This window comes from Enoplosus armatus, chromosome 9 (assembly GCF_043641665.1).
Source record: "Enoplosus armatus isolate fEnoArm2 chromosome 9, fEnoArm2.hap1, whole genome shotgun sequence".
NCBI classification, from domain to species: Eukaryota; Metazoa; Chordata; class Actinopteri; order Centrarchiformes; family Enoplosidae; genus Enoplosus; species Enoplosus armatus.
In genome coordinates this window covers 5,327,420-5,337,379 of record NC_092188.1, presented here as the reverse complement: position 1 = coordinate 5,337,379, position 9,960 = coordinate 5,327,420, and the positions used below count along the sequence as shown (strand labels likewise).

General features: G+C 40.8%; 1 protein-coding gene across 1 annotated transcript; it reads right to left on the bottom strand.

Annotated features, from left to right (window-relative positions):
• Positions 1-646: 646 nt before the first annotated feature.
• Positions 647-7,166, bottom strand: rpz (rapunzel). Its single transcript, XM_070911710.1, has 3 exons — positions 7,125-7,166; positions 4,341-4,430; positions 647-3,433 (listed from the first exon to the last, which is right to left on the bottom strand). The coding sequence occupies exon 3, from the start codon at positions 3,403-3,405 to the stop codon at positions 2,722-2,724; it is 684 nt and encodes a 227-aa protein (XP_070767811.1). The 5' UTR covers positions 3,406-3,433; positions 4,341-4,430; positions 7,125-7,166; the 3' UTR covers positions 647-2,721.
• Positions 7,167-9,960: the final 2,794 nt, after the last annotated feature.

The window sequence follows — 9,960 nt, the reverse complement described above, 5'->3', positions numbered from 1 at the left end:
CCAAAGAAATTAAACTATGCACATTACAATACGATGAATTAAATAATTTGAAACCAAAAAAAAACAAAATTTACCATAAAACTATACAAATGTTCCTCATTTGATTACATTATTCTCCACTTTCATTTCAGTGCATGAGTGCTATTTAACATTAGAGCCTGTTTGGCAGTAGAGGATGACAGAAATGTCCGAGGTGAGAAAGCACATACAATACTCTATCTTGTATTACATTTTCTAGTGACACATTTTCCAGTTCTTTACATACTATAGTACTAAAAATGATATATTTATACATTAAGTATATCTTCTACCCATACTTTATGCATTTGTGGTGTTTTCAACAGGATCCATTAGACATTTTATAAAGCTATGTCGACAATGTAGCGCATCTCACAGAAATTCAAACATGTGGACGTGTTCATTCAGTCTAACAGTCTACCTGCTGTGATAGGAGCTCGGCGGATATAAAAGTGGATTTTTGATTGAATGTCAACAACCACTGACAACGTTAAAAACACTATTTAACATGAACACATGAATACTTTACCTTTAATATACATATAACACCTGAACAGAACTTGAACTTATAGTGGAGTATTTATCCACATTGCTGCTGTTACTATAGTAAATAATTGACTACTCCATATCAGTATTATTCACTCATGTTTATTTATAGTGGTACATATACAACAAGGCAACATATTCACATATATGACATTTCAAAAAAGCCTTTAAGAGGTTCATATAATATTCCCCCCATAACAACAGCATTTTGAGAATATATGACTTTATGACTATATATATATGACTTTGTGTGTATATATATATATATATATAGCGTATACTGAATCTGTTGTAACAATAAGAGATATGGCACACAGCCACAGAACCATAAACCATGTGTTATGTATTGAAAGGATGAGAGCAGTACGGGCTAGTCATTGATGGCATCATTAATATCAATCAGATATTGTTTAGTCTAAATTGACAACTTTGCGGACTCTCCCGGTGCAGCGATCCAAACCCACCTGGTACTACTGATACCACCAAATAAAATAAAAAAAGACACACTTTTTCAAACATTATTTTAACCACAGTTTAAAATCTGAACTGTAGCGTATAGACCTTTCAAAACATAATGCCTTACACAATAATACATTTAAATGATTAAGACAAAAACCCTTAACAGAAAATAATACAAAAACTAATGGCACATTTAGGCACTGTTGGTCGGATCAGGAAGTGTATGAGAAGAGCACGAGGAGTCAAAACTTTTATCTTGATGCTGAGGCGTAACCGTAAAAAACACAAACTAAACTAATGGACACTTCATTTCCTGCTTTGCTATTTGGCAAATAGAAAATAAAAGAGTGACAGAATTTCACGAGTCAGGAGTGGAAGGATTCATCCAGTGACATTATGACATCCTGTGATACCACATTTAAAAAGTAAAATACCTCAGCTGTGTATAGAAGATGAACCGGGTAGTGAAGATGGAAGCACATATCAAGCTGTTGCTGCTTTGACCTTTTTTTTTTTATAAATGGCAAATGACATTTAGTGTACCCCGCTGTGGTGGAGAGTTCATTTTGCCAGAGTAGTGTTACAACAAATCAGATTTGATGTGTACTGATAGTGTTTTCAATTCTCTAACTGCAATTGTTCACTAAAAGTAAAGAAAAACAAAGAACTCGGTGCAGCAGCATCAGAAATTAGTGTAGAATTTGATTCAATTTGGTGCTCGACAGCAACAAGTATGCGTAGTGTATCGTGAACTCCATGCATCGCAAACACACAATATGATCACATGTAGTATATGATAATGATTATGTGACGGTATGGGTGTAGTTACATTCATTGCTCTGAAAACTTTGGGATGTTTGTTCCTTGTTTTTTATATTATAGATTATAAATATAACGTGGCTGACAACTTAACTCCCTCTGTTTGACAAACAAAGTCTTATAGTTGTTACATCAATGGCATAGCATAAAAAAATAGGATATAGACTTATATATCTAATTATAGGGATTTCATACGAGGCCCTCTAGTGGAGTTACATTTGTATGACAGCAGCTTGAGCTTGTTTCCTGTTCCTCTTTAACTGTAAACAGTTTCCTCCAATGTTGAGGTTTTGGCCAGGCTAGTTTCATATTCCAACAAACTGATTTGCTTGTAGTGTAACGCATATCATTTCAGAAAACTACAACGAATGGCAGATATTTTCAATAAATGCATAATGGGCGGGATACATTGCAATATCACACACCGAAGCTGGGATCAAGCCTGACTTACAGATAATTTTTAGATCCGAGCAGATATCTTGGATATTTTGGATGATATATGGCATGCGATTTCCTTCCATTGCCCAAATTTAGTAGATTCATGATTCATTGTAACGATTAATCTCTGTATCAATTAAAACCACTGCAGTCTTTTTTTAAAGATTTAACTGTCTTTACCTCAACTCTGGACAGAAAATACATGCCTGTGGCTCAAAGACCGCCTGCATATGCAGCAAGTTAGTGTTTTGAAAAGGATGGAACATACTGCTGCTCATTATCGTCACTGGGCTTTCCTGCAGTGTACACACTGAAGATGCTAACAAAGTGCTTATAGGGAGAGAAAAGGAAGAGGAGGGAGCTACAGAGGGAATGTGGACACGTGAGTCCAGAATATGAAGGAAAAGCAGCAGTGGAGAGAAAAAACAAAGCTCTTCTTCTTCATTTGCACTTGCGAAGAGCCTCCTGCATCTTCTCTTGCACGTGCTCCATCTTCTCGGCCCACTCCTCGCTCAGACCCTCCTCGTCGTCTCCGATGACGGCGGCGTAGCCCATGAGGGCGATGAGGCCGATGCAGAACAGGTAGGTGAGGCGTGTGCAGAGTCGCTCCATGGTGGGGCGGTCTCCTTGCGAGTGCTTCAGGTAGACCTCCAGGATGGGTCTGCTGAAGAGCTTCGGTTTGCCCACCACGCCGTCGTAAAGCGTGTGCAGGTTCTGGTCTCCCAAGTCATTGGCATAGCTCTCCTCGAAGTCGTCCTTTTTGCGCTCGCGGTGCTCCGGCCGAGCCTCCACCATCTCCATGAACTTTCTGAACTGGTTCTTCAGGTTCTCCTCCACGCGACAGTACTGGCCATCCAGCGTTTCTTTCTTGATCTGTACCAGCGTGTTGCGATTCAGCTGGGACAGCTGGTCCAGCCCCCGGTTGACGGAGCCAAACTCGCGTTTCAGGGTGCGGATGTCCTCGTCATCAACGTGATGCAGCACCACCCGGATCAGGGAACCGGCCACGCCAAATATGGGGTTAACCACAGCTGCTGCTGAGGAAATGGTGGCCACACACTGGAGCACTTTGACCAGGCCCTGCTTCAGCTTGGCCTGGTCCTCCATGATCTCCTCGTCCATCATGATTTCCAGGCGGTGCAGATGTGGACGTCTGTGACAGAGATGGGAAGAGAAAAAGATCAGTTCTATAACTGATGGTGCCGCACCCACATTTCCCAAAATGAGGCTTTCTGTTTGTTCACAGGAGGCACTTTATTACTCACAAAGCATTCAGTTTCAAGTGTAGCATTAAATGGACATTTTACACGTGAAGTTCAGTTTAGTCATTTCAAGGAGTCTTTAACCCTGATGAGGCTTAAGACTAAGGGATGTGAGGTTTGAAAGAAGTGGGTATTTAGGAAGCACAGGGGATCTAATGAAAGACACTGTTGAGTTGCATTAAGGGAAATGTAGGATCCAGTGTTTTTGAAGCAAACAAGGGACTAAAACTCAGGATATCAAGGCCTCTGCTGCTCTGATTTTTAATGTTTTTTTTTATCTGTCTCTCTCAAGTCCCAAGTGCAATACTAAATCACTGGAGTACCCTTAAAAAAACAGGGTTAGGGTTATTTCCAGGAAACCTCATAGAAAATGACAAGTAAAATAAACAAGGAATTTGAAGACGTCAGCTTTGGAAACTATGAAGGACTATTTATAGATAGACAAAACGATTAATCGAGGAAGTAATTGGCAGATTAATTGACATTGAAAATAATAGTTGAGCCATAATTATGAGATTCATGTATAAATCCATGTGTAGAAAAGGCCACTGACCAACAGTTTCACAGCTGCTCAATATGTCAGCAGACACTTTTTACAACTTGTACTCAGTTCAGCTCTACAGCAGCTTGTCATCACTAATGGATTATTTCAGTTCCTTCCAGCCTGAAATGTGTTCTGACAGCCACAGAGAATTAAACATTTCATGGGAGTTTCACAGAATATTCCAACATGATGCAACGAATCATTGTGAAATAAATCTGACGTTTAACTGTTGGAGGACAGTTGTAGCTTCTTACATTAAAATTTCTCCGCTTCACGCTCACACAGGGACCTCGTCCTGGGTTGTCAAAGTGAGAAAGGGACTCTGGTCCTGATCAGGATGATTCCTGAAACAAAAGTCACAGAGATTCATACACAAGAAATATATCCAACACAGAAGTTGCACAGTGCAGATTTAGGTTCATTCTGTCTCTCTGAACCAGGAAGTGAGCAGATTGTTGTCCCTTGCTGGTTGCAGTTTTCAGCAGTGAAGGAGTTAACAGCCTTTCTGCTTCAGTATGACACGGCTCCATTCAGCACTCCAGTCCTTCAGCACCAGGCTGCTCTCTATGCGTTTCTATGGACCGAGCTGATAGCTCCTCAGTAGCAGCGATAGCAGTAGTAGCCTGCTAAATGAGGAAGGCATGTTGAGACGCTAGCAGCAGCAGCTAATGGGCGAGACAGCACAATGGGAAAACAAATATGCCACGGCTGACTGAGCTGTAAGACTTGTTTATTGCATAACTGGAGCTGCTATACAAAACATGATATGGTTTCAAGCTGGTTTAAAAGGCAGGATTTACATGTTTAAAGTAAAATCTGTGGGAGCCAACTGACTGCTGTTTGTTAAAACAGGATTTTACAGGGGGGTTTTTCCACAAACACAAGCATAATATAGGAGAGTGACATCAGCCACAGAGCTAAATTTGGTTCAGGGACTCGTAGCGTTTGTGTTAAATATCCTGTTATCTTCTACTACACCTCAGTAACTCGGTGGGTCGACATGCGTGCCACGGTACTACAGACACATACCACTCTGAGATTACAACATAGTCACAAAGACAATCACAACACCCGTGTTGTGCTGACACTGGGGACCCACACAGCTGATGACCACAAGGCTGTGCAAGATCGAACAGGCCCTGAGATGACAGGCACAACAAGCTGGTGTGTGTGTTTCTGTCTTGTTTTCTTCTCTTTCTAAATACCTGTGTCCACCAGAGGGGGCAGTAATTTACCTATAAATGACAAAGACGCCCATAATATCCACCATCTGATTTCAGCACCACCACTGTGGACTAAAAGCAGTGACTGTCAGGAGCAGGATTTAACCCTTTAGCTTCAGGTTAACTTTAGATGATGTGTTTAAATGCACAAATTCAACACAAACATGAGCAAATGTTTCACTTTATTTAAATACTTATAAAACCTACACTTGAGTAATCTTGTAAAACGAGATGAAATCTCATTAAAATGTTTCTTAAATGTCACTTTTGCAGAGTCGTATCTTTTTTTTTATCTCGTCTTCTTAACATTTGAGCTGAAAGCCATCTACTCTGCCGATAAATGTCAATTTTTGTTCTGCTAAGAATTCTGCTGTTCTGTTAAGACTGCCGATAAAAAGAGTTGTTTGCTTCATGGTTGGTACTTCATAGCAACTAAATCATCAACAACTTACATTCATATGTGTTATATTTCTATCTTTTTGTCCCTGTTTGCACAGATGATGTTCTACAACAGAAAACACTCCACGTCTCAACACAATACGGCAAACTGCAAGAGGAGACAGGTAATGAAAGGGTTAATTTTCTTTCTTCTTTTTTTTTTTGGACTCCATCTGAAATAATATCAACATAAAATATAAAATATGTTTTAAGTAATGGGTAATCTGAGCTATAGCTATCACAAATTGGATGCTTCCTGCAGCTGCTTTCTAATCTGCAACAGCAAATTAACCCTTTGTGCAAATTTAATTATTATCATTAATAGACTCTTCACCTTCAAAGACATGAATTAACTAGTGAGATTGATCAATTTGTGACATTTTTAAACAAATCTGAAGGCAATTTAGGATTGATGTATGATCATATGGGCTTTATAAATTCATATAAATGTTAATTAAGGGTCTATAAATGAGACCTATTCCCGCTCCCTGGTTAATATTGTGTCCGTAGGTTAACCAATCACTGCTCTGTGGCAGCATGGCCTTTAGAGAAGAGAAAGCAGAGGACACAGCACTCCCACATCTCAGTCACAAAGTCTGGGCCTAAAGTTGTGGCTCAGTGACTCAGCTTCTGCATTACTCTGCATCTATACAGAAACTAACTACAGGAAAATATAAAGTTTTAGTCACTGCTAAGAAGAAACATTTGACTAAGTGTTGGTTGTAAACAAAGCAGCTCTGTCTGTCTGTCTAACCAGGAAGTGACAGGCTGCTCTCACCTGTTTCCCTGCGGTGGGGTGGCCATCTTGAATGTTGTCTATGATCACAGCAATGCTAATGCTAATCCAAATGTACACTTTATATTCTATTAAAACTGTCCCTGAAGTACATGATCTACCTCTTCATGTCTTCAGTGGTTGCTTTTCTTTAGGTTACATGACAGCCTGCTCTCTGTCTTCACAGATCACAGCATGTGTGGCAGTCGGGCCACTTTCCTAAAGAAGAGTGCACCCATGAGGCTACTGCAGTTAAAACAATAACTATTAAAATGAAGACTTAACACACAACAATGAAGTATCTTCCGGAGTTCTTCTCAACGAGTGAGTACTAAAACAAGCAACACATCCTCTCTACTATCAGCTCAGGGTCAGACAGCTGCCTCCCTGCCCAGCTATGGCTCCCCCTAGCCGTGCCTCCATATTTCCTTGTTAATGCACTCCATAATGCCCTGACCCTCCCTGCTCAATCACACTGTAAAGACACCAAAATACTACTGAAAACCTCCATTTTTCAGTCTAAATGTGGAGTATACAGCCTCCATCTGCCTCCCAGCCAACATTGGGCACCATTGGCCACAGCAGAAGACAGGATTTCTTACCTTTTGAGAGTGGCTGTGCCTATGCCTCCCTCTCCAAAGTCCCAACCTCGACTGCCTCCGTCTTCTTCCCAGCAATCCCTGCAAAAAAGGACACTTCCATGTATGTTGAATATGTAGGGGTGACCAAATTCGACTAAACCGTTTCTAAAGAGCCCAGAGAGCCCCACAAACCCAGAAATGGCCCTTTTGGCCCAAATAAACATAATATCAAAAATGCCATTTTAAAATGGCACATCAGTGGCCTTAAACAGCAAAGCCCACTCCTCAAATACACCATGGCATACCCCTATGGTTTCAACTTATTTTGGTCCATCCAGTAGTCATACAGTTGATACTGAAGAGCAATTGTCAGTGAGTGCGCAGCTGAACTCTCAGGCACTTTCTGATGCCTTTTGTGCGTTTGCCAAACCCTGGAGCATCTTTGGGAGGCTACAAATGGGCCATTGGTGGTATTTATCAGTCAAAGAGACCCTTTTCCTGTGGATTGGTCCAAAGAAACTGTAAGGAAAATATTTTCATGTGCGTAGAATCCAACCACGCCAAAAGAGAGCTATGGATCAAAACGGACCTCTCCAAAAGTGCACAGGTGTATCCAAAGGCACAGAGAGCTTTCCAAAGGCTCTAGGAGAAGAACTGAGACGTCTGTTCAGCTGAAAAGGTAATTAAAATAACAACTATGTTTAAATTTAACCAATTTTACTCAAAAATGCAAAGCTACACTCAAAGAACGTCGAATTTAAAGTCCATTTGAAAGCAAAGTGCAACGAGAAAAATGTACCAAATGGCGCAACTGGCACTGCAGACAGTAAAGTTATTTAATTCACTTATTTAAACATATTATATATTTAACTATATAGTTACTAATATGTACAGCACTGTAGCACAGCTCACAAATAAAAATGACCGTCTCTGTGATCAACGGTGGCCATGAAACGGGCAAAAACCTCAGCTGTAAACGCACCCACTCAGTGCGCCAAAGTAGTCCTGCCACCAGCCTCAGTCTGGTCCTTTATCCAGGCTTGAATACGCATAAATTCAGTCCTGTTGCACAAAGAAATCATTATATGAAAAACCCTGCAGTCAAATCCAATGGATTCGTTGGGGGAATGACTGCGCCGGCGGTTGAAGCTGTTTTCCCCAAAATAAACCTCTATGCAAATTATGTTGGCAGCTGCCAGCAAAGCGTTAAAGGACAGTCCTGTTCCCTTCAAAGCCTATAGCTGATGTTTACGTCGTGTATTACAACAGCACACAGTCACAAACTGGATGGGCGTTCGCCTCCCTGCGTGTTCAGACCTCTCCAGCAGGTTTAAGACCCCGCATCCCCTCTCTGAGACACCAAGCCTCAGGCTACAGTAACACAAGGGAAGCCCCTGTCCTCCCTGCAGCGGAAACTGAAGAAAAAATAGAAATAAAAAGACGAGAGTCCGTTAGAAATGTCAAAGCCTTCGTTATCTGCTCTGAATCCACATCAACGCTCAGACCAAACAGGCGCATGTGGAGCCTTTATTCAGCGCCAGAGCACAGCCGGAGCTCCAGCCGGACGCACGCCTGTCCTCATTGTGCATTTGCCGCAGCAGCTGTCACGCAGATCACATTTCAGACTGAAGGCACAGTGCGATGAACGCGCACAGGTCCTATATGATAGTCTACTGTAATAACCGCACTTGTGCAAGATCAGCTGTGCGTCGGTCGGCGGTCAAAATGCGTAATATTTAGGCTCCAGGGTGACAAACAGCCGCTGTTGCAAGACGGTTTTGTTTTTTTTAGCTGGGGGGGCAGGGGGAGCGCCCTGCTGACGGTTTAAAGCCACAACAATGAGGTCTGGAGGCAGTGACTATAAACTGAACAAGTCAAACAAATCAACCGTAATATAGGCTAGCACAGACTCCAGACTCCCTGTTATTATATCATTATGTTTGGGATTACCTGTTTCTCTTATTCCGCAAATAGGCCGCTTTATTATATCACCTGAGCGCATGTAGCCTGCTGTGTTTCCTACTGTGACACCAGACAAGCCTACATGATATTGCACGTGTCTGATTTCATTCAATGTTTTTGAATAAAATAGAAAAAAAACCCCTGGAAATCTTGTGTTCTTTTTTTTATTGTGCATCACTTCCAGAGAAAAATGAGACATTTTGGAACAAAGGAAGGTCAGCAAGTTTATTTTGCTTTAAGTCTGCATGAACTCAAATACTTCAGTGCCTACTGATTAAAAAAATGAAAAGATTTAGAATAACTGAGAGACCATTTCAGACAGATATTAATTGATTACAACAGAAAGAAAAACATGTTCCGAAATTCAACTGATAATTCTTCATCTGTCATAAACACAGAGACGTTGAGTTCATAATTTGACCATTATAGATGCTCTGATTGTAGTTACAGACGTTGGACTCCAGGGGCGCTGTATTGACGCAGCTCCTATTAACATGAGTAATACTGTACAACAGCTTTACATTGCCTCAGAATACATTTATTCGATCTTCATTTGCATTTAGCATTTTGTACAGGCATGCAGAGCAGTTTACCAAAGAAAGCTGAAGTAATAAAAAGAAGAAAACGGTGAGAAATTAGAACCAAAGTGACATGAATGTAGTGGACAATTTAAACATACAAATGACTGTTTCATTTAAAACACGAGGTGCAAACTATTCGGACCACATCAGAAGACCTGAGACAAAAGTCAACATCATTAGTGCAAATCAACCAAAATATATTTATGAAAATACAAACATTCACATAGTCCAGCATTCTACACAACACTATGAAATCAACCTTTAAATACGCAGAACAGAAAACCTCATCAGCAGCTTTACGGTCTATCAGCTGC